This window comes from Cylas formicarius, unplaced genomic scaffold, assembly GCF_029955315.1.
Source record: "Cylas formicarius isolate icCylForm1 unplaced genomic scaffold, icCylForm1.1 PGA_scaffold_10__41_contigs__length_53128322, whole genome shotgun sequence".
NCBI classification, from domain to species: domain Eukaryota; kingdom Metazoa; phylum Arthropoda; class Insecta; order Coleoptera; family Brentidae; genus Cylas; species Cylas formicarius.
In genome coordinates this window covers 32861592-32886703 of record NW_026844214.1, presented here as the reverse complement: position 1 = coordinate 32886703, position 25112 = coordinate 32861592, and the positions used below count along the sequence as shown (strand labels likewise).

The 25112-nt window shown below is 33.9% G+C and overlaps 2 protein-coding genes and 1 long non-coding RNA gene across 7 annotated transcripts; 2 read left to right on the top strand and 1 right to left on the bottom strand.

The window, feature by feature from the left end:
* The first annotated feature begins 1634 nt into the window (after window positions 1-1634).
* On the top strand, window positions 1635-13052 carry LOC132708176 (trichohyalin-like). 5 transcript variants are annotated; one of them, XM_060680335.1, is made up of 12 exons: window positions 1645-1980; window positions 4628-4807; window positions 6941-7162; window positions 8429-8557; window positions 9643-9868; window positions 10302-10393; window positions 10464-10658; window positions 10771-10991; window positions 11543-11614; window positions 12186-12396; window positions 12463-12644; window positions 12876-13052. In XM_060680335.1, exons 1-11 carry the CDS (start codon window positions 1660-1662, stop codon window positions 12637-12639), a joined length of 2046 nt encoding a protein of 681 aa, XP_060536318.1. In that variant the 5' UTR covers window positions 1645-1659; the 3' UTR covers window positions 12640-12644; window positions 12876-13052. The 5 variants fall into 5 exon arrangements, with proteins under 5 accessions (XP_060536320.1, XP_060536318.1, XP_060536316.1 ...); XM_060680333.1 differs by having other exon boundaries at window positions 11402-11614; XM_060680334.1 differs by lacking the exon at window positions 8429-8557 and having other exon boundaries at window positions 11402-11614.
* On the bottom strand, window positions 8574-14435 carry LOC132708182 (uncharacterized). Its single transcript, XR_009619871.1, has 3 exons — window positions 13285-14435; window positions 12641-12796; window positions 8574-9506 (listed from the first exon to the last, which is right to left on the bottom strand). It is a non-coding gene; the product is annotated as an uncharacterized LOC132708182 (long non-coding RNA).
* A 753-nt stretch (window positions 14436-15188) lies between these two features.
* On the top strand, window positions 15189-16353 carry LOC132702531 (solute carrier family 35 member B1 homolog). The gene has a single exon (XM_060671220.1). It carries the CDS (start codon window positions 15326-15328, stop codon window positions 16298-16300), a length of 975 nt encoding a protein of 324 aa, XP_060527203.1. The 5' UTR covers window positions 15189-15325; the 3' UTR covers window positions 16301-16353.
* Window positions 16354-25112: the final 8759 nt, after the last annotated feature.

The window sequence follows — 25112 nt, the reverse complement described above, 5'->3', positions numbered from 1 at the left end:
ACACCTTAATTCCTTTTGTGCCTGAAAATTTAATGGGATTCCGACATATTTTGCCGTAAAAATTCAGCATCCAAACATTGACGACATGCTATCGACCAGCTTGGTTGTTGGTTATAGGTCCTCGAACGTCAGAAAAATGCAATTTCAAATCTCGCACATGCGCATATTGAACAGATCTCAAAATTTTGTTACATAGTGCTTCACGAGTTCCTGTAGCTTAGCATAGGCAGGGCCTCTAAATGTCTAGTAGGGATGTTCTGATACTATTAAAGTATCGATACCTTCTCATTTCGATAGTACTCGAATCTTTTTTCGATACTACTCAAATAAATACTCCTAAAGTATCAATACTTACTCATATCGACACTTTTAGCACTTTATTATTTTTTATTTACTTTAAGGAAACTAACAATGAACGTTGAAGGACAATAATTGAAACAAAATTAAGAAGGAAAAGAAAACTTTTTTATTATAAAGGTTTGCGTCACGTTAAGCACGTACATTTAACAAAAAGCTCCATGATAACATTGGAATAATAAGCCGATGATTACAATAAATAAAATTATTCGTAAGCAATCTCATGTATGTTTGACAATTTATGTTGGTTGACAATGAAAAAAAATCTTTCTCGCTTTTGGCTCGGACTCGGTAGAGTGAAGTAGGACGAGTTCGGCTTGGCTGGCGCGAGACAACGCGTCACCATAGATCAGATAGAGATTATGTGTGTCTGATCCGTTCGTTTTTTTTTTTAATACCGATACCGAGTAAGTATCGCAAGATTGATTCGATGCTATAAATACTTGGTATCGAATCAAAAGTATCGAGTACCTACTCGTATTTACTAGTATCGGAATATCCCTAATGTCTAGTAGCTATATGGTTGCACCATATGACTTATGAAGGAACTATAAAAAAAGTTCCATCCAACATGCACGTACTCGAGATTTATAATCTCATTTTTATTCAATGGCCTTGCGACCTTCGAAAACCAATATGCCCGCTGACAAATCGTCAATAAGTGTGGATGCGGCATTTTTACGGCGGTATTTTCTCAAAATGTGCCAAGACCTCGTTAAATGTTTTCGTAAAACAAGTTAAAGGTGTGGAGAGTTGTATATATCTGGTAACGATTTGGTCGGATGCAAACCGTCGTTATCCATGCCGGATGGGGTGAGGCGTTTCGTGTGTAAATCGCAGGAGCCATTTTTTCTGATATGGATAAATGTCGATTTTGAATTTATTGAAGATGTCCATACATACATCAGGAAATGCAATTACTTTTGTTTTGTTAATCGGTCGAATGATTCTGACAATTTGCCCAACAAAGCGTAGTTTATAGAATAAAAGAATAGGTTATGTTGGCGGGGATTCTGTGGTGGAGCATTGCACGCGGCGGTTCAACCTCCGTTCGCTCCCGACAGAATCCCTTGTATTCGTCCTCAAAAGTTTGATATCGGTTTCCACTGTGTGGACTTAGTGTTGTTAGTGTTCAGTGCATGTTTTAAAGTTATAATCGTCGTCGGCCCCGTCGTTTTTCCCCGTTCACGCCGGTATGGTGGCCGGATGGGCCCGGATGGTCCGCGGTGGAAGCGGGGGGTGTCGGTTTTTTTTGGTATCGGTCAAATTTGTTTTTTTGCTAGTTGAGCAAATATTGGTTATATGTCTTCTTTGTACGTGTTGGTCAATGACCAAAAGCGAAGATCCTCGACGGAAGTCGGCAATGGGCGAATGATCCTAGCAGTCGAGCCCAACATTTTTTTGTGTAACGCATACTTGAACTTGAACTTGAAGGTTATGTTGGCATATTTAAGTATTGAAATCTATAACCGTAAAAATTTTACTTTATGCCATCAAACGCCACAAAAAAAGGCGAAAATGGCAGGTGATATCAAGATATTTCTAGCAGATCAGAAGTTGCAAATCGCGGACGAGAAAATAAGGTTGGAATGGCTGCAAAAATTTCAAGAAATTTTTAACGAGGTACAAAAAATGCAAGAAAATTTAACAATTGATCACCCATTTTTTTAGTTCACCCAACTCAAGAACTCAACTTTGTATAACGATCACGAGTACTCTTTAAAAGGGCTTCACTTTAAAAAGGCAATTGCCGTTTAGCCTTATAATCGCATTTTCTTTAGTGGGAAAAATACTTAAGTTTCCCTTAAGATAGTTCTCAAATTTTGCTTTTAAAATGCTTAACGAAATATTCATTGCTATTTTTGGAAATATATATGTGGAAATCGCTGTGTAGAAAGAAAATTGCGCAAAAATATCGATCAATTTTTACTGTAGTAGGGCCAATATATTATCTAGTAGCTATATGGGTCAAATTATAACGTGAAAATTTTTTAGAAATGCACTCAGCAGCAATTTAAATGTTAATTTCGTTTTATAAACCATTATCAGAATTTATTAGTGGAGTTCTTAATCTAGTCGTTAATTGAAAATTTGGCAGTTTTGAGTTTATATACCAATCAAAATAGTAAGATTTTTTCACATGGTGCAGTCTTTTTTCTTTATTTATTTTATTTTTATTTATTAATAAAGTGTTTTAAAAAACAGCAAAGGGCATTTTCGAATAAAATAACTAACTTCTTCTAAGGATGGTGATTTTTGGGCTCCCGACCTGGAAATTCGTCAATTAATCAAACTAGCTACATATAAATTTAAAATATTGACATGCCGGCGATGCGCAAACACTTAAAAAAAAAATTTCGGGAAAAGTGGAAGTTAATTTTTAAAATTACTTATTATACAGAATGGCGCAAAGGCGTGTTAGATTTATAGGTTATAAATTTTGCCCGTTTATTTTCGTGTGTTAAGAATAGGCCGACATTCACTTTGTTTGTGCATTGTATTATATAAACGGACGAGCGGCAGTTTATTAATATCGTCAACGATTTCCTACTCATAGAGTGTCTTGTAGAACTGTGTTTAGCCATGGCCATCGATGTTGGAGAGAAACAGGCAAGTTTCCTACGTCCCTCCGCAACACACTCCCAAGCAATGCCAGTCATGTCGAGGGACACCCTGTTTAATTATTCAGCTTGCTTTAAACTGTGAAGTAACATCTTTCTAAAAATAAAAATTGCAAAACAATTCGAAAGCTATCTAACAAGTGACGTCACGCTTTAGATAGTAAATGTTTTCCCGCGCAATTGACGGAAAGGAACTAAATGTCCTTTGCAGATTGTATTTTTTATTAATTAATTTTATTTAAAAAAATGTGGATGTGAAAAGGTCATATAACCAGCCCGTTGTGGCTTTAGATAATGCCATAAAGCTAATAGATATATAGTGGCCCCACTATGGTAAAAATTGATGCGCCGCAGGCGGCAGTGATATTTTCGTAAAGAAGGGATTGATTTTCTGCGCATGCCTCTACAGTTCACCCACTAACCTGGACTTTGCGCTATTTTCTTTCTAAGCGGCAATTTCCACACACTTAACTCTTGTTCCCAAAACATTTTATGAGATCTCGGTATATTTTAAGAAAATACTGATTATCTGTCACGTAGAAACGTAAAACGTAAAAGCGAGTTTGTAGATCGCGTGCATGGTTATACTGAATGGACCTTCTGAATTTTTTTTTTCATAGTTGCTTCACAAGTTCCTGTATTATCGGCAAAGGCAGTTCCTCTGTATCTCTAGTAGCGATGTAATAATAAATATAATGATTTTAGGCTTATTGTCTACCTTTTGTTCGAAACTGTTCGTTACGGGTCTGTGAACGACCTTGCCTTGATATTGATTCGTATGAGAAAGTGGATCACAGTAGCGTTGGCGACGTCGATCTCGGCGGTGATGTCGGATCGTAATAATAACAAACTGCATTAAAACAATTTTGCGGTTTTTTAAGCAAATATTGCAACGAATTAAAATAACAATAACTGGCCCATCGTAAAAAAATATATTAAGTTTTAAAATTTTATTTCTTGCAAAAAGAGATTAATCCTTGATAAAAAGTAATAAAAAAGATTAAGTTGTGTCTTGTAGTACGCATTTTACATCACAGTTCTGGTCACAGAATTGTGAGGACAAATTTTTTAATATTCGTGTTTTGGTTTATTTTTTACCATTTAGAATTTTGCCAATATATTGAACATTACTGAAAATGCAGAATTCTAGCGAAATTGTGTTTATTACGCTTATTTTGTTTATATATCATTTACTTAATCAGTTACTTTTTTTAACAATGTTGATTTTTATATAATTTTTTCAACCTCGATTTCAAATCGAGAAAATTCACAAAAAATGCAAATCGTTATGTCGATTTTAATTACTATGTACAAAGACAGTTGAATTCGATTAAAAGACATAACTGTTTAAAAATTATTTCCCCTCCTACTCTTGAAAACGTAAATTCTTTAATACAATTATGTATTTTAAATGGTATCTTCTCGCAAAATCATCAGGCAAAATCGATTGAAATACGCGACATCGTTGCAAACCGTGTCTCCGGTTGTTTTCATCCCCGTGTATGTTAACTACGCTACGCCGACGCTTATAGAGTTGGCATCGTTTGGGTGTCCTGTTTGATCTTATTTCGATTTCCATATCAGTCGATTCGGTATCTTCGAAGGCAGTGTTGGTTTGTTGCTAACGAACTCGATTTTATCGGTTTCAGGAGTTATACATTCCTGAGGGGGAAAAGGGTTCTAGTTGTGTGATAGATGAATATAACGAGTGTAAAGAAAACAGAACGGAAAATGCTTTAGGAAGGAATGAGGATTGTCCTAAGGGAAACCAGGAAGACGCGGCCATTCTCAAGTGCGCTTCTAGGGAAAATCGACACTGGTTTTCACAGGTAATATTTATATATTCTATTTTGGAAATTTTAACTCAGTGTAATATTTGATGTTGCTCAGTTGGTTAGTATTTTCTGAAATAAACTTTGCTGGAAGTCCAATTGTTCTTATCACAAGGATAGTTTTTGCGTCATTTCCTCTTAAATAGAAATTGGTTCAAAAAAATATTACTGGTGGTAGTTTAATAAATTGTGGCAATACACGCAAAAGTAAATTATGTTCTTATCACAAGGATAGTTTTTGCCACATTTCCTCTTAAATAGAAATTGGTTCAAAAAAATATTAATGGTGGTAGTTTAATAATTTGTGGCAATACACGCAAAAGTAAATTATGAGCGAGGCAGATAACCGATTTCATTAGTAGAATATTGGGGAAAGGGTAGGTATATTTTATGCGCACCATGTGCCATCTCGGCAATATTTACTGTACAGTACATTTTTATAGCGTATCTCCCATATTAATAAAGATAGTGTGTTGCGGCTTTGGTGGGCACAAACAGAAATGATATACCTATCTTGGATTATTATAGACACGATTATTTGAAATATGTTACATTTTTAGACACCTTTTGTAGCTCGGTTATGCGGTAGGGAAATAGTGAAAACTGTTCGGGATAGGATTTTTATGTAGAATCCAGTGGCGTATTCAGTTTCTTCTGAAACTCACAGATTTTGATATAGAACCTAAAATTGTGTTTTTTAAAATTGAATACCCTGTATGTCTTTTAAAAATTTTATTATGCTTGTTCTGAGCTTTTCAACAATATAAAACACATAACAGCTATTTCAAACACAAAGCCGATATCTTTGATTTTTTTATGTGTGTGAAAAAGAGGTGTTTTTCTAACATAATTTAGTTATCAAACAGGCTGGACTTTAATTATTATTTTAATTTCTGCCTCCACTTCCTTGTTGTTGTAACTCCTATGTTTAATTTATATGTATATCAAAAATTGATTTTAAGTAGAAAACTGACTACGGCACTGGATGCTACCTTATCCAGACCATTTTTAACCTTTCTACAAAATATGTCTAAAAATTGAAATTTTTTTTTAATCCTGTATCTAAATATCTAAGATAGCTATAACATTTCTGTTTGTATCCCCTGTCTTTTCATAAAAATGTAGTGTTAGGTTACGAAAGCCCCACGACGTTAGCTTTATTAAATGGGACACACTGTACCGCACTGATGGTATCGGACTAACGGGGTCGTATATATGTATTGATAAATTGTTAGATAAGTTGACATCTTTCATGCTCATATTTTCTGTCACTCTCTGTTTAATTCTCTACCTTCCTTTATATACTTGTGTTTGATATCAGGTGATCTGTATACTATATACAGTCGGATTAATTTAATTTGTTTTGCTACTTTGGAGTAAGGAAAGTATGCTGCCAAATATTGCACAACCATTCATCTTACACACAATTGTTTTAGAGCCTTTCCTAGTAGATTCGCTAGTGGAATATCTGGCTTATGGTTCCTAAACATAAGATTCTTTTGGATTCCCCAATAATCCTTGAACCGTTCGGTAGAGGCAGTCACATGATAAAAATTTCTCGTAAATATTCCAGATTGAGCTCGAAATTACTTTATTTATAAGTTTTATTCTATGGCGGCAACATTCATTGTATATGAACTAAGAACATCTCAGTAATCTTTCGTATATCTCTAGCGATTCAAGGGCGCCACCCCTCTTACAATATGGCGGAAGATCTCAGATGGGATTTTTAGCACGTCTCGAAGCGTCCCTAAGGGAAAAACGGACGCTGTTCTTTCTTATTGGGTTCTGAAAAATACGTAAAAAGTTTTATGCAAATGTTTGTATATGACGCTTTTTCCCATTATCAGTGTTCAGATTTAATTCAAGTCTTCAAATCATTTTCTGTTCGGCGTCACGCATTAATCTCTAAAAAAAACAAAAATCAATCAAAATGTTACGTGTTATTAAGTTTTTCTTTACTGTTGTTATTATTATTACACCTAAAGTTAAACTATTATCAATTATTGTTGAAAATACCAAAGGATACGTTGGTATAAAATTATATTTTTTCTGAATTTCTCGTTTTACAACTATACATTTTATATGTTTATGACTATATTCATTGTGTCCAGGTCTTTTTTTTCGTAGGATGCGGGGGTACCATCCCGCGTTAACTTATCCCCGGTGGGCGGGGCAGTCAACGAAATACCACTTTCCCCGTCTATGCGGCGACATAGCGAATACGAACCACTTGCAAGCGGCGGTACGTCTCTGAGGGCGGCGCCACACGTGGGCGTGGGCGAGTATGAGCTGCGCCGCGCCCTTTTTGCTGAGCGTAATAGGAGGGACTGTTTGAAGCACTTGGCTAAGGTACTTTTTTTTAACAATATTATAAATTTATTTTGGTTATATCATTGAAAATGTAATTCAAAAATTCAATGAACCAACAATTAGGTACATTAGGCGGTTACTATTGTTACTCTACAGGCCACAAATCCATAAAAAGGTGGTGGTTCTGCAGGATCCATCCTTGTTTTATACCTAAATTAGGTGCATTACGTGAGCTGCCTTTTAGATATGAAAACGAACGACCGCAAGGGGATCAATAAAAACGGCCCTTTATCCTCAAGACAGGAAAGTGTCTTTCTTTAGTCAAACAAATGAGAAAGCCTGATTTTTGACATATGAAGAAATGCTCAAAATCAGGATCATTTATGATTTGTTTGACTGAAGAAATTTAACACCTTCATGTCTTAAGGATGTTCAATGTTCAAAGCATGGCCCAATGAAAAAGTTAATTACACTAAATTAAAAATACGTTAAGAGTTGGGCCTTGTAAAAAAATTTTACTTACTTTTTACAAATAATTTAAGTTGGTATGTGTGTGTGAAGTATGAAGTTATAATTAAAAACGTACCCAATTAACACGATATATCGAGGCATTGCCTGTGGCTGATAATCCAGGAATTTTTGAAGCCACCCTGAAAAAAAAATGTCCAGAAGGCCATTCAGTATGCGCATACGCGGTCATTTCAAATCTTGTTTTCCACCAATAAGAGCTGTCATTTCAAATTTCGCTTGTAACCGATAAAAGCCTGGCGGTTCGTCAATTCGATAGTTTTCAATTTCGGTCTGGCATTTTTATGATAGTATTCCCGTTAAATCATCAGGCAAAAACGACTTAAGTGTGTGTAGATCGGTGTAAATGTCGCAACGTTCAGGTTATTTTTGTGAAATTTAGGGGTATGTGCGCCTTGCGGGCTGTCCCCTAGGAAAATATCATAGCTACTTACCTAATAGCAATATGGGCAGAAATTTGAATTTTGACAGTTGTTTTGAAATGTTCTCGGCGAACGTCTCATTGGCAGATTTGAAATGGAACAAATATGATCTATTACAGTTATAAAAAAATCGCAGTAGGCCTTGGATCTTCATTTTAAAAGCGCTTTAAGCGTTATAAAAATTTCTGATGCTTTTCACAAAAAAAAAACAAAATTACGAATACACTGTATACATATATTTATTCTAAGTTCTATTAAGTAGTAAACGTTAACAACTCCGTTTAGATATGCAATCACGTTTCACTGTTTAACTCCATGTTATAAATTGTCTCTTCAAAATTTATAAAACTTACAGCCAAATACCGCTGAATCATCAGCAAGCCAATCGACTGGCTTAGAAGCCATAAGAGAAACACCTAAAGAAAAGGGCTTGGTTTCCACAAAGTGGGTACAAACTGATATACAGAATGTCAATACCGCATTAGTAAGTACTATGGCGCTGTAAAATAATGCCAAAGCAAGAATACTTAACAAGAATTATTATTACGAGCTTGAGAATATACTCAAAAAAACTTGCAGAATATGAATATGTTTTTTTTTCTCATTTTGGTGATGGTGGTAGTTTAACACTATTAGGAGCACTAGAAAAGAAAAATGTAAAGCTTGTGAATGGATTGTATAGGCTGTCCTTAATTGCATGTTAAGGTTCTAAAGAAATATTACTAATTGTAAAAAGTTTTGAAAAGCTAACTAACCGAATGGAAAAATAGGTAATTTGTAAATATTTAATAAAGTACAGTGTATATATTACATATCTATTGTGGTTAAACACCTATTTATCAAAAGTAGCCGAAAAAAAAGTATTTTCAGTGCTCGAAATATACATGGCTTTACTTAGTTTTAGTTGAATTTTGTTCCGAAATAGTCTGAAAATCAATTTAATCGGAAATTAACGTAAATATTGGAATAGACTTTTGTTGATAATAATATATATATTTCGGGCACTGTTGATATACTGGTTACCAGAATATGTATTGACTGTATTTCTTGACCATTGTTTGAAATCCGTGTTGAATCATATTGCTTTAAAATCTTATACAATTATTTGTATTCGTCAAACGGCGACGGTAAAATTATATATAAAAAAAGTTACGTAAACGTAAAACACAATGGAACCCAAAATACAAAGTCACATTACTATTCACTATACACAACTACACTACTATATGTCTTCAATCCTATCTTGCTCACAAAAGAACCTCCCAAATATATCACTGATATTGAAATTCAATATTGACACCAAGCCAATCAAAGCACAAATATTTGAACGATGACTTTTTTGACTTTGATCTATGTTTTTATTTTCCGAAAAGTCCTTGAACCTCACGATTTATCAATGGCAATAGAATATGCATTCACATCTTAAAATAATCCTAAAATAATTCAAAGAGTAGACGATTTAGTAATCTGCTAATTTAAACACATGGTAAGCAAAAAATAATTAAACTAGTTTTAAGATAGTTGGCACACTTTTAAATATTGCAGCTAACACATTTTACTTTTTCAAAGGTTCAATATGATTTGCGTACACATTTTTCTCCTGAAAACGAGACCAGTTCCCATTCAATGACAGATGAGTTAGTGGATGCAGCTTTTCGCAACCAGCATCTCTACCACGTAGATCAAAGATTAACTAGTGCCCAAAATGAGCTACTACTCATAAAAAATAATCAACAGATTGCGATGGATAAGCCAAAGAGTATTTTGTCAAATCGAAGGACGGGAAGCCCGCGAGGTAAGTAATAGAGTATATTATATGTCATTATTTTGGTTATCTGTACGGTAAAATGTACAACAGTTAGGACGCCTTATTTTGTTATCACTCAGAGACCCGTGATCCAAAGTAAAATAAACTACTCAGTGTGATCGGTTTAGTGCTTTTCGCAAGTAGATTTGTTCAGTTTCCCAGTTACTTGTGAATTACAATTATTGCTATTTATCGATTTTCAAATATGTTTGTTAAAAAAATGCATAGCAGCTCTTCCTATGCGATTAATCCAGTATATTAAAAAATATCGCTTACATTAAAAATGTACAGGACAGAACCCACTGAACCTGTAATAGCTAATACACGTTATCCAGTAAATTTTTACATTAACATAGCTTACAATGAGTGCTAGAATATATCCTACAGCATTGAAGATAAATAAAAATACAACATTTTGTAGCTAGATACGTGCAAGATTTGTACCCTACCTCATATACACCAACATTTATGGATGGCTTCAGTTATTCTGATCCAACTGAGGAAGTAGAAAGGGTAAGTAAACTTCATTGTTTTGTTAAAGTTACGATGGGTTTTTGCCATTATTTTAACTTTATAAATTCAGGAAAGGTTTAAAAGAGAAAGGTACCAACGTGATCTCCAGCTGCAAATTGAAGAAAAGCAGAGACTTCAAGCAATGCGAGAAGAACAGGACCGTAGAGAACGAGAGTTAGAAAATAAAAGGCTTGAACAACAACTTCTCAGGATGCATGAAGAGCAACTTGAGGAGGAGCAAAAGAGAGCCCGTAGAAGTGAATTGGTGAGCCTGTATAAATTATTCCAAATTTTACCCAGTTATACAGTATCAACTCTCTTCATCAAGGAAATTAATAATTGATCACTGCCTTAGAAGTACTTAAGATTGTTTCCAGATGCGTAGACATAGTGACAATATGATGCGTCACAAAAATGAATTGCACATGCAACAACGTTCATGGAGGAGACACGCAGATTCTGAAAGTGGTGGATTGGACACACTGGGACTTGGTGCTTCAGCATTGACCCCTTCTTCTCACTATTCACCTCCTATATTGCACAGGGCACCTTCTTCAAATATACCAGCCACGTCTGTGTTCTCAGAATCTTCCTCTAGGTAAGTTTAAACTACACGAAGATAATGCACACTTGCAGAATAAGTGGACTACTTTATTTTATTCAATTTTTGAACAAAAAAGACACATGAATATTACGTCATATACATAAGCGACATGGGACTATGGGACATTTTCAGTTTTTTGAAAAAATAGCATTAATAGCAAAATTTTTAGCTGTTCGTCATTCCGTTTTATTAAATTATTTAATTTCTGTAATCATTTCATTTCTATTTCAAAAAATAAGGAAATAAGGTTGTCCTAGAGATAGATATGGGAAAAAATAATTGGTGAAGCGGAAAATTTTAAATATCAAAGGCGAAACTATCTTAACGAAGAAGCGGCAAACATCGGGTCTCTGAAAGTATAACCGCAAATAAGTAAATAGTATGTTTTTAGTTTTCCTTTTCAGGTACAAACCTAGCTGTTTCCAATCTTCTTCATATAGTAGTATATTTAGAAAGGATACTTTAAATCGAATGGACTCTTTGAGTTCATATGATACAATACCACTGCGTAGTAATAAAAAATTTGAGCGTTTTGACTCTCTCAGTAGGATAGATTCATTGAACCAGCGACTCGAAACAATGAGCGTTTGTGGTGGACTTACGGAAAACCAAAGAAGGTAAAAATTAATACATATAATAATTATATTATGTAAACGATATTCCGGAATTAAGTACAGATGATCAGGTACATGAGCACCATTGTTAAATGCCGAATTTGCACTAAAACACCAGAAATGAATTAAGGATAAGTGGTAGAAAAATAAATAAATTCGAGCGAGATACAGGATACTATTGTACCATTTTCAAACAGTTGATATTTAGTGTGAGTAAGATAGATTTTAAAATAAATAATAACATCTCTTAGTCTGAACTAAACATTTTATTTGGATATTTTGGAGATTAAATGATTTTATTAATAGGGAAAGCGGAGTTTTGCTTTAAATGTTTAAGAAAAAAATAAAAATAAATGGGAATTAAAATTATGTGCGACATTTATCGTTTATTGTAAATTACCTGCCAGTACAAGTAAACAATTATGGATAGTTAACCAATTGCCTCTCCACAGCTTTAGTGTTTTACATAAAATGGCAATATAATAAAATGAATATAAATTTTTAAGCTTAACGTACCACTTATAATTCTTATCTTTTTCATTTTGTGCATTATTACAATTATCGGTTCCCTCAGGCACAGTGCAACGCAACAAGATCTTAATTTTTTACAAAGGAGTCCCCGTCTTAGAAGAAAAAATTCTTCATTACGTTTCGAAGACTGTTTACCCATGCCTATACTAAAAGCAAAATCACCAGTAGCAAAAGAATTACGTAATGCCATTCCATTCAGCTCACAAAAAGTCGTTGGATCAGATGCTATGTGTAGAATGGAAGACCGTTGGCAGGCAAGTAATTTATGTTAATAAAAAATGTCTTCTACTTAAGAAGGGCATTTTTTTTTAAACTTACAGGTGCCTGCGATTCAGCGCAACATTATACATTCCCACCCGAATTCCCCTGGACATCAAAATAGAAGCAACATACTAACACAATTAGGTGCGATCCGGGCGCAGTTACAACGTGAACAATTAAGAATGGATGAAACATTAAGAAAACGTGGAATAGCGAGATCAACTTCAGATTACTGACCTTGGTAATGCTCCAGGGTTTTCATTTTTATTTCTTTCATTATTCATCCACTATTTCTTTCAATTCCAGTGTATTATTAACCTCTGAACTAGTCGAATTTTCTTCTGATAGCGACGTAGGTGGTTATCTTCGTATAAATAAATTTTAATTATTAGTCTGTAAATATAAAACGGCGCCAGTACAATCAATTTAAAAATTATGTGTTTTCAGTTATAGTAACTTTTGAACTTTTTAGGTTAAAAAGTTCAAAAATCATCATGCTGTCAATTCATCACATCGATTATCCAACCATGAATACCAGTTACCTACAAATAGTTATTTTATATATTATATTGTTAGAGTTTATCTTTATATTTATATATTAATGATCAATTATTGAAAAAATAAATAGGTAGACATGTTGAAAACCAATGATGAATTTTTGAAAAATGTAATATGGTGGAGTTGTGATCTAAAAATTAAAAAATTTGTGATTGTTCATTATTTCTGTGTTTAACAAAACTTGTATTTACAGTTGTTTGAATTTGAAATAGAAATTTCCAGAAAGTGGTATTAAATGGCATTTATATAATAACTTTAATTTCTATTCCTAAGCTGCAAATGCTTGTGTCGTTATTGTGGCCATCACATGAAGAAAAACATACCACTATAAGTGTTACGGAACTAGTCTCTACAGCTTCATGTTCATAATTTTGACAGTGTTCATTCATTCTCTCAGTGGCCGTTCTTAAAATATTTTATCTTACAGTTTAGTTTCTCACTCTCTGGAGCGGTAAACCCACGCGCCCCGGAGAACTGTAGACGCAGACACCCCGGAACTCCAGACCATATTGCAACATTGCAACAATTTTTCTTAGTCACTTGCACCTGTAAGATAAAATGCTCCAAGCTGTAATGAAAAATGAACAGTTGTAGTCAAGTTTTTAAATTGATGCCAAACGTCTGTGATGTAAAAGTCTGAGCTTAATGATATCCCAGAATAATTTTTATCAAAGCACTGACGTTACCCTTTATTTTATTTGTTTCACATTTTCTTAATGCGCAGAATCGCTGTGATATAAATTTGTGGTTTTGAACTGATATGGACAGAGGGGATTATAGTAAAAAAATATGTTTGTTTTTACCAAGATGTCTGAGAACCTATTGAAATTAGTGGAAACAATGTGTGTTACTATAGAATTTTAAGTATCGAATATATAGGGTCTTCCATTTAAAACGTTTTGCAGTCGACTACGACCGGAACTTCACGCAGTCATATAGGTACTAGATATATTGCGGCCTTGCATGATAATACAGGGCTTTTGAAGCTAAGGTGAAAAATGTTGACAAGGGCCCATGGACAGATAAGTGCCGCAACGCGGTGGTTTCAAATTCTCATTTTAACCAACCGATTCGACTGTTCAAAGCAGTTTGGGTTTAGATACGGATACGTATTTCAACGATTTGGGCTGAACTCTTAAGAATTGGATGATATACTTAACCCAATATTTTTTTTATTTACTTATTATTTTACTATTTCTTTAATAATTTCCAATGCATCATTGGTAGTCTCTTTTTGGTATCAACATGAGAATGAAATTCTACTAAATCGCAAATATCACATCCTATAAAAACCATTTTTTACTTCCATCTTCAAACAATGCCGGAGAGCACCGAGTTTTTTGTGTACTCGTAATTGTTGGTCAAAAACGTCTTTTCAGGTTAGAATTGCGTGATAATGAACTTGTTGAAAAAATTAAGCTATGTTATCTTACGCTTGAAAAAAATTACAAAGCATGCGAAAAATGTGGTTTGTGCTGAGCGCATGTAATAATACCGGCGTATAGCAGTTAACGCGTGTTTTTTCGTCTGATTTCCACATGGGCAAAAATATTCAAGACACTGGCCCATTACCGACATCCGTGAATGAATTTTTTTTGTTAGTCACACTTAACACATACTTAACATAAACTTTTACCGATAAATAGAAACCGGCCGCCACCGCGGATAATTCGGGTCCATCCGCCTTTTAACCGTCTTGTAATCAGTTATGTCTGCACTTTAAAATCTTCACAGAATATTTAGATGACGAAACGACTAAGTTGACATGGATATTAAAGCTTTTAGGACACAGGGTGGTAGCGAACCGCTATGTACAATGCTCAGAATCCTGAGAGTTTGACAATTCGACAGGTTTCAGTTTGGATATAGCATTGTTTCCTCAAAATATGCCCAGATCTCGTTCTTAGTAAATGAGTTAAGTTTGTGGATATCGCTGTTTAGAAAAAAATGAATCTTCACAAAAATATATCGACCCCAGGCGCGTCATATTTACCGCTCTTCGTCATAGAAGATTGGTGCAATAGGGCAGTTATCCAAACGCAACGCTTTAGGATTGGGTTATAGGGATGGAAAGGTGAAAAAATAACATGCTTATAATATTTATTCAAAGGTTTAAAATTGTCTTTTAACTTCAACTAAATCCCTAGCTGGAACATGATTGAAATGGCACAGAATAAATATATTCGTGTTAACTGAGTGTACGCTTTTTCCTTTCTATGTTGAAAAGGTTATGATAATGATATACGTTGATGTGGAATAATTTAAATTTGAGCGATGTGGTATTAAAAGAAGCAGCTGTTGAATATATAAATTCTATATGTGTCACTCTATTATTATTTAACAGTTTAATTAATAGTCGCAAATATGAACAAACAACGATTTATTTTCTTGGCAGCTGGAATTTTTGTATCCTTTTTATATTATGGGGTGCTCCAAGAGACAGTCACTCGTGGTAAATATAGTTACGAAACTAAAAAGAATGATGGAAGCAGTCATATAGTCCATGAAAAATTTACATTTGCCATAACTTTAGTTTGCATTCAATGCATTATTAACTATGTAGTTGCCTGTATTGCTGGATTGATATGGACTCAAGCTGAGGATAAGACTGCCAAACTTTATTATGCTAGCGTTTCCGTAACTTACCTCTTAGCAATGGTTGCTTCCAATATGGCACTTCAGTGGGTACCATATCCGACCCAAGCAGTTGGAAAATCTGCTAAACCAATACCAGTAATGATCCTTGGTGTATTGTTAGGAAAAAAGTCATATCCATTTAAGAAGTATTTGTTTGTTTTTCTTATTGTCACTGGGATAGTTATTTTTATGTTGAAAGAAGGCACAGAACAAATTTCTCCAGATTTTGAAGTTGGTATGGGAGAAGTATTGCTGTTTTTATCATTGGTGTTGGATGGACTGACTGGGGCCATTCAAGAACGAATTCGAGCTGATGCAAAGCCATCTGGTATTCAAATGATGAGAGCTTCCAATGGTTGGTCAAGCATATATATGATAGCAGTTGCTCTTCTGACAAATGAAGTTGTTATATTTTTGAAATTTGCATCACGATATCCTTTTGTTTACTACAATTTACTAGCAATTGGAATTACTTCTGGAATTGGTCAGTTATTTCTATATTCCATGGTATCAGATTTTGGGCCTCTTTCAGTTTCAATAGTGACTACAACAAGGAAATTTTTTACTGTATTGGGCTCAGTACTCTTATTTGGTAATAGTTTATCCAGTCAGCAGTGGATGGGTGCAGTTCTAGTGTTTGGTGGATTATTTTTAGATGCAATATTCTCAAAAGGACCTTCCAAAAAGCAGGATAAAAAGTGATGTTTTCATTCCAGATGAATAGTTTTATTTATTTTACACTGAAATATATTTGTTTTGGGTTATACATTTTGATTTTATTTTCTATAAGTTCGGTGTTTACCTTTACTTTTTCTGGTAAAGAATGTAAAGCCTTTTGGGTCACAATAATTTGGTTTAATAGCAACCATATAGCTCTAGCTATGTGATAGCAACACACACCTTCAATTCAATAATGGCTTTAATTAAAAGCTCCCACATTCTGTTCCGTTGGTGTGCTGTAGGTACACAGTTGGTACTTAAAGGTTTTTATCCACCTCACAAGATGCTTTGGGAGTACAAATACTAATGGCGAAGGTTTGTTTGAACCAATCACCACAAAGTTCGTTACGAATGAACAGTGAAAAAGTAAGTGATGGGAAAAAAAAAGATTGTTTCCTAAAAAGAATCGTGAACTTGGCTCCTGAAATTTTACAAATATTGGCCACTTCCCAAGATGCTTGGGGACCACAAACATTAATGGCGAAGGTTTGTTTGAACCAATCACCACAAAGTTCGTTACGAATGAACAGTGAAAAAGTAAGTGATGGGAAAAAAAAAGATTGTTTCCTAAAAAGAATCGTGAACTTGGCTCCTGAAATTTTACAAATATTGGCCACTTCCCAAGATGCTTGGGGACCACAAACATTAATGGCGAAAGTTTGTTTCAACCAGTCACCACAAAGTTCGTCACAAATCAACAGTGAAAAAGTAAGTGCGGGAAAAAAAGATTGTTTCCTAAAAAGAAGCGTCAACTTGGCTCCTGAATTTTTACAAATGTTGCGTTCATTTTGAGTTTTTTTGGTTAGTATTAGGTATTATTGATATGCTTGCCAAAGATAAATGTCGGTGATTACTCATTAATGAATTCACTTCCGGAGTCAAGTTTACCCGTTAGCTAGACGTTAGTTGGCGGGGGTGTTATACGGTGTCCCAAATCAGATGCCGAATAAACCACAAAAATTTAATTATCGTAAATGTCATGAACTCTGAAAATTCCGGCTTCAAAAAATAGTAATATAAGTCTACTAACCGTTTTCCTACAAATACTAAATACATAATAACCACAAGGGGATCAAAAACGCCTCGAAAGGTGCATATTTGCACAATGCGGACTTGGTTACCCTTACTGACGTACCAGTGTGTGATGCGACCCAAAATCAACCTGAGCAGCGGGAGATTTTCATCTTTGAGCAACACTAGTTGACCAACTTGGGGAGGATTGGTAGTACTGTTGTTGCTCTAGGTGGTGGAGATACTCCCGATGCCACCTACCCCAAAAATGCTGTTGCAAAACTTGACAATGAGTGAGTCGATTGAATGTTAAATTGTTTTCGTTCAGAGGAGCCTAGAGTTAAGAAATGACTATCCAAAGTACGGACTCCGCTTGGGCGAATACTGTCCTCGTTCCTAAGGACTTGTGAGAGTCCATAACACGGGACGAATTTTTATCGATTTAACATCGACCTCGCAACCTCCAAAATGGGACTAAAAGGTGGACCGAAATACCAACACACCACTAATTGATTAGACTGTTGTAAAAAAAGGAAAAAAATGAAAACAAAAATTTATTTTGTGGGCTATACACATGTAGGCAAGTTCGCGCGCAAGTGTGTCCAGGTAAGTCCGCGAGCAAGTGCGAAACGAATTGCGGGCACACACTATTCAGCTAAACCTCGAGGTTCACCAGTTGGTGGGGCCTGCTGTTGTGCGAAAAATGAAGTTGGCCTTCGCACTTGCTCTGAAATCACACACAATCTGATTCGCTTCGAGCCGCGCTTAGAACTGAACGCGCCTTGAGTTTTGACCCATGCACGTTCGCACTTATTCGCGTGACTCGACCTGCCTGCAATTAAATTACATGTTAAATACATTGCCAGAGTCATATAGTTACTTTGGTGATTTAAAAGATACATTAAAAGAAAATCAAACTACAGAACATGTAAAGAACAAAATTCAATGCGTTTGTATCAGAGAAAAACCGACAAGAAAGGACCTGTTTTCAATGTGAATCTAGTCATATACAGAGGGATTGCAAAAATGGCAGCACCAACGAGCAGTGGAAGCGCATGCCGATCATCGCGAGGCGGTAGAGGAGCCAAAAGTGGAAGAGGACGCTGGAACCACCAAGGTCAGGCTAAGCGAGTACTTATAGGTCGAACCAACAAGGGCAGAAAAAAGTGCATGGGTGACAATCATTGCTTATCATTTGGCTTACAATGCAGAGATAAGTAATGTAGACTGTAATGAAATATAATGGTTGTAAGGATCACATAATTAATTATCAAAAGTATTTTGAAAATTTTAAGATACGCAAAGAAACTGTAAATGTTTATTTAGTTGATAAGTTACTTTGATTCTTTTGGAAAGAAAAATTTAGTTGATATGAAGCATGTATTTTATGTTACAGATATGAAGTCGAACTTAATTAGTTACAGTAAAATAACTAAGAATAATTCAATTGTTTCTAAGGGTACAATGACAAAAGTCATTGATAGTATTGATGAAAAGCAAGTTAAAGTCATAATCTCCAAAATCGATGGTAAATATTGCAAATAAAAGTATTGAGAATATGAATCAAAAAGAAAAGTGGCATCGTTTGTTGGTAAATTTTAAATGTGAATTTATGAAAAAATGAAATGCACAACGTACCTTTTGAAAACAACAGAAACAAAGCAAAAGACATTTTCGAAATTGTTACAGATTTGCTAAAAAAAAAGGTATTGTTATTAACCCATTAATGCCCAGGACTATCAACATTTTTTAACAACTACATTCATTGTTTTGAATTAAAAAACGACAAAACATGATATGAAAAAATGTTAAAAAAATATTTAGAAATGTGGTTTTTTATTTTGATAATGCGTCGTTAACGACCCCTTGGGCGCTTATTGAATAAAAAACAAGCCTTAATTATCTTTTTTTTTATATTAAAAAAAAAACATTAAAAAGTGGTTACATCTTATGGAATTTATCAAAACATTTGTCGTGGAATTTGACAAGTTTCACACGATTTCGTGGTTTTGTTTTTACATATATAGAGGATCTCTTTGGCTCAGGCATTTTTGGTTCTACTCCGTATTTCTTTAAAAGATACTGGTAAATTTCTCTTCGAAAATAAAGATTTTCTTGTTCATAACCATATGCGCGGGCTAATTGACTAGCATTAGCAACGCACAAATCAATCATCCAATACCGTATGGGGGTATACCACTTTTTGCCTCTCATGGCAATTGGGTAGTTGGATATATTATTATATATTTGAACCGCACCCCCCATGAACGTGTTATACATTTTTATTGCATAGGGTTGGAGAACATCAACGTTCACTTTTTCTTGAACCGAAAACCTTTTTCATTTTTGTAAAGGCTCAACGCCGTACTCATGTGACAAAACACTGACAACACTGTTGCCCTTCCATTTTATTCCTACGATTCCTTTGTCCTTATCCACCGCACTGTTCATAATTCCCGTTTTTTCCTTTTTCATTATCTTTAAGTCATTTCATTCAAATTTCATCGTTTTACTTTCTGTCACATATAATTCAGGAACATTTTTTTGAGCGGCATACTTTAATATTTCACGAGTTCTTCGATAAATAACGGACTCTTAAAAAGTTGAAAAAATTCGACAGGATGACTATCTTTAGATAATGTTAATGGTGATACCAGAGTACCACTCCAAGAAACATTTGCCCTATTCAAGTCACCCTTCTCTCATTGAAATTTTATTTCGGGTTTACTCTTTTTTTAAGAGGTTGCATGCTTTTAGTAACTGACTGCGATTGACTGTCAACATTACCACCTTCTTGCTGTTCTTGTATATTGTCCTCCATATTTAATAAAGTGCGCCTATTCTCTTTGTTATACACAAGCTCGTAAATATACCTTCTGGCAATATTTGAACTTCACCCTCGTCCAACTTTTTAGCTTCTTCTAGCAGTTCAGCAACGGAAACTGGCTTTTTCCTAAAAAATACCATAATTGGTCCCAAAGTGCCCAGCAACAAAAAGTGGCTTGTCAGTTTTATATATTACTAAAAATACATTTAAAACTATAACAGATATTTACAAGAATCTCCACTTATTTAAAAAATCGTACTTTATCAAATACTGTCGAGAAAAAAACGCCCTTTGAAATATTTTTTGGAAAAAGACCGGATGTTTCCTATTTACGTTTCTACAGAAGTAAAGTTTTTGTAAGAAAAAATTGGAAGACAAAAGAATTTCCAAATGGGACAAAAAGGCCGATATGGGTATTTTAATCGGGTACAGTGACATCGGTTATCGTGTACTTTTGAACAATAGAATAGTTGCTGGACATGTTGATATTGTTGAGGAAACTGTAAAAGGTATTGATTTAAATGGAGATGAATATCATAATGAGAGTAATGAAATTAGCGATAATTCTGATATATGGATATGGATAAGGAAATTGTTTAAATAAAAATAAAACTTGAAAATTAGCGAAAACGTTGTTAAGACTTTCAGAACAAAAGTGCTGCGGACGAATGTCATATATATCGGTCATAGAAATGTACATGTGGGACCAATTAAAAAACGCAAAAAATACTTTTTACTAATTAACAATTTATAAAACTAATTAAATAATTTTATTGAAACTTAGCAAGCGGCACCGGGCAAGTCTGTTTCATCAAAAACATGGCATGTGCATGCAACACACAGATATCCAATGTATGAAAGAATAATTTCTTGTACCATTTTATGATCTTGCGCATACAATCAATGCTGCTTATCATCATATCCGGTCTACTGTTCCCATTTCTTTATTAAAGTTAACCACACATTCAGGTTTCCTCAAGGGCTCTTCGGTGACATTGTCAATTTTATCAAGCGTAACCAGATGTCCGAACTTCTCCTGTCTACTTCATCTTTTTCTAATTTTTCTTTTTTTGGAATCGGCATGTGAAGTCTTTTAGGTCTAAGCGTCCCACAAGAATTTGTTTTTTTTTTCGTGGAGAAAATATAACATCGGACTGCTATAGAAATTATCTGTAAGCAGATAATGTTTTTACGGTTTATGTTTAGATACGGGTTCATAACCTGGGCTACAATATTATCAGTGACTCCTATTCATGTAATGTTTTGTTCTGAATTATATGTTTTTGCCAATATAGACAGTCTAGAATGAATCCTGTTTCACAGTCACAAGACATACATACAGCTTTATATATTGCTTAAAAAGAAGTGTTCCTTAAAACAATATTATCAAAGGATCAGGATAGAATTGTGATTGAAATCTTTACTTTATTTGTTCCAACACTCTTAGTTAATGGAATCTATCACCAGTTTTAGGATTCTCATTAATTGAAAAATGCGAATTTTTTAGAATTTGTCATTGCCATTTTTTGGCTAAAGACTGGAGATTATATATATATATATATATATATATATATATATATATATATATATATATATATATATATATATATGTATATATATATATATATATATATATGTATATATATATATATATATATATATATATATATATATATTTATATATATATATATATATATATATATATATATATATATATATATATATATATATATATGTATATATATATATATATATATATATATATATATATGTATATATATATATATATATATATATATATATATATATATATATATATATATATATATATATATATATATATATATATATATATATATATATATATATATATATATATATATATATATATATATATATATATATATATATATATATATATATATATATATATATATATATATATATATATATATATATAGAAGCGAAGGACAGTAACGGGGCTACTGGTAACACCATCAGGACACTAAGTCATATAGAGAACAAAAAAAAAACACTTCATCAGACATACATACAGCTTTATATATTGCTTAAAAAGAAGTGTTCCTTAAAACAATATTATCAAAGGATCAGGATAGAATTGTGATTGAAATCTTTACTTTATTTGTTCCAACACTCTTAGTTAATGGAATCTATCACCAGTTTTAGGATTCTCATTAATTGAAAAAAAAACTTACACAACACGCCTCTTTCAACCTCTACATATAGAGAGATGACATTGGTATATAAAATAAAGTGTTTCGCCCGTTCTAACTATCAACATAACACTCGATGGATGAAATTTATGGAAAAAATTTACAATTGTAAAAAATATTAACCTCCACCACAACGTTACAAAACAATCCCACTAACATAAAACGTTAAGGTCAATAAAATATCCGGATTGATAAAATATTAAAAGATGAAAAAAACAGCCGATTTGTTACAAATGACACTCCGTATTGTCGAGAAGGAAAACTAAATGTGCGGGAACTTATTAACAATTCGCAATAACCTAAAAAAGCCACAACCAAAAAACCGGTCAATGATACCAACTGTACAGCCAACCATAACATATGTAAAACACCAAACAAGGGAGGGAATTTTAAACAGAATTCTTTCAAATATGCACCCATTGTACACTATTTATATAACTATGTTTACATTATTGAAGTTAACGTTAAGGGTAATTAGAAACAATCCTTTAGGACGGGGAGAAAGAAACAAAGAAAGGAAACTGTTTTTAAACATTAATAGCAACAAATTTAGCAACCCACTACAACCTGACCGTATCAAAAAACTCTGGTAGCTTATGCTTCGCAGTACGACTCTGATTAAGAAGATAGGTGTAGATGCTACTAAGACCCTCAACATCCTTCTTTCTGTTGAGGCTATTACTACAACAGTTAATATAACACATCTCTAAAAACTTACGTTTGAAGAGGTTCTTTTCACTCTTTAATACTACCGCTTCATCGTACATGACACTATGTCCGGTATCATTGACATGAGCACTTAAACTAATAATATTTGGTTTTAACTTGGTTTAACTTACAATCACTTTTATGAAGTGTTAGCCGTTTTTTTAACTTCTGTGAAGTATGACCAATGTAAATTAAATTGCAAGAGCATTCAATGCAATATACAACGTCTGATTTATGTAACGATGGGGTAATGTCTTTAAGATTGGAATAGAAAGATTTGAGGGGTCTTAAGTTGTAATTGGCAATTTTTATATTAGTATCTTTAAAGATCCTAATCAGAGCCGGGGACAATCTATCTATATACTGTAGTTTGCCAAAACTAGGCAACTCATTATTAACATTAAGCTGTGGTTGTAAAGCATTAGGCAGGTCTGTAGTGGCACTATTACAGGAGAGAATTTTATTTATTAACGATGGTGGGTATTTATTATTAATTAGTAGGTTCCTTAATAACATTAAGTTCTTATTTAACAGACTATGGTGACAAATTTTTTTAATGCGATCAGTCAATGCTACAATCATATTGATCTTTTGTTTTTTAGGGTGATACGATGTGAAGAGAATGTATCTACCGGAACTAGTAACTTTTCTATGCCAATCAAGAATAACTAAATTTTCACTAGTGCGAATGATTTTTGTGTCAAGGAAAGGGACTGAACGATCTGTCTCCGTCTCCACCGTGAAAGTGAGATCGGAATGAAAGGAATTGAAAATTTCAAGTGTGGATTCGATGAGGTTAAGTGGAACTGCTGTTAATAAATCATCCACATATTGATATATGAAGGGGAATTCAAAACTAACTCTGTCTATCACATAATAAAGTAATTTGTTCATAACAATCTCAGCAATCACAGGGGAGGCCGCACCCCCATAGGAAGGCCCTTCACTTGTTGGTAGAATTTTCCATCAAATGAGAAAAAAGTATTATTATATAGAAAAGTTACCGTATCCAAAAACTCCTTCTTAGGTAATGTACAGTTAGGCTCAACCAAGTCAAAATGTTCCTCTATAATATCAACAACTAACTGTAATGGAATATGAGTAAATAAGGACACTACATCGATGGAGACAAGTGAAAAATCAGATGGTAAAATAGACTCATTAATACGCTCCGCAAACTCAAAGCTATCTTTAACCCTAAACTTATTGAAGCTACTAAAAGACTTATAAAGAATTTGACTAATAAATTTAGCTAAGGGTTGCGTCGACGCACCTACACATGAAACAATAGGGCGTAAAGGGTAACCATCTTTATGTATCTTCGGCAACCCATAATATTTGGGGCAGACACCATTGTAGGTTTTGAGGTTACGAGCCGTGGTATCATCAATATAGCCAAGGTTGTTAATTTTCTTGATAATATTATTGCATTGCGTTTCTATTGAATGTGTAGGGTCCCTTATTACAGGTAGGTAAGTGTTAGCATCATTTAATAATATGAGAGATTTTTCTATGTAATCTTCTTTAGTCATAGCCACCGTGACATTACCCTTATCAGATTTAGTGATAACCAAGTTAGGATTAGCTTTTAAAAATCGTTTCGTACGACGCTCTATATCATATGTAGGTGGGGCGACACTAGCAACAACACTGGAATTAATGTAATTAGTGATGAGATTAGTGGCCCTCGTTCGCAGGAGGTCTCGTTTTTGTTCATCTGAGTTCTGGATAATGATTTCTACCTCAGAGAGTAGTTTAAAAATATCTATATGTTGAGGTGACACAGGAAGGCTAATTTAGGACCAAGCGAAAGAAAACCCCTAACATCATCAGGAATCTCAATATTGGACACATTCTTGAACCAATTAGAATTGTCAGTGGTATATAAATCACTACTATTAGCTTTCCTTGATTTTAACTTTCGAAGATTAGACTTTTTTATCTTGTTAAATAGTGTGTCATATTTAATGTTTTGTGTATATAAAAATTCGTCAAGGACTCTAAATGGAATGT

What these genes read in the sequence shown, in the direction of transcription:
- LOC132708176 (XM_060680333.1), top strand. Translation starts at nt 1,660, where the DNA reads ATGTCTTCTTTGTACGTGTTGGTCAATGACCAAAAGCGAAGATCCTCG. An exon ending in TTCAAGAAATTTTTAACGAG is followed by an intron (nt 1,981 to 4,627) that starts GTACAAAAAATG and finishes TATCGGTTTCAG; the next exon opens with GAGTTATACATTCCTGAGGG. An exon ending in ATCGACACTGGTTTTCACAG is followed by an intron (nt 4,808 to 6,940) that starts GTAATATTTATA and finishes TTTTTTTCGTAG; the next exon opens with GATGCGGGGGTACCATCCCG.
- LOC132702531 (XM_060671220.1), top strand. Translation starts at nt 15,326, where the DNA reads ATGAACAAACAACGATTTATTTTCTTGGCAGCTGGAATTTTTGTATCC.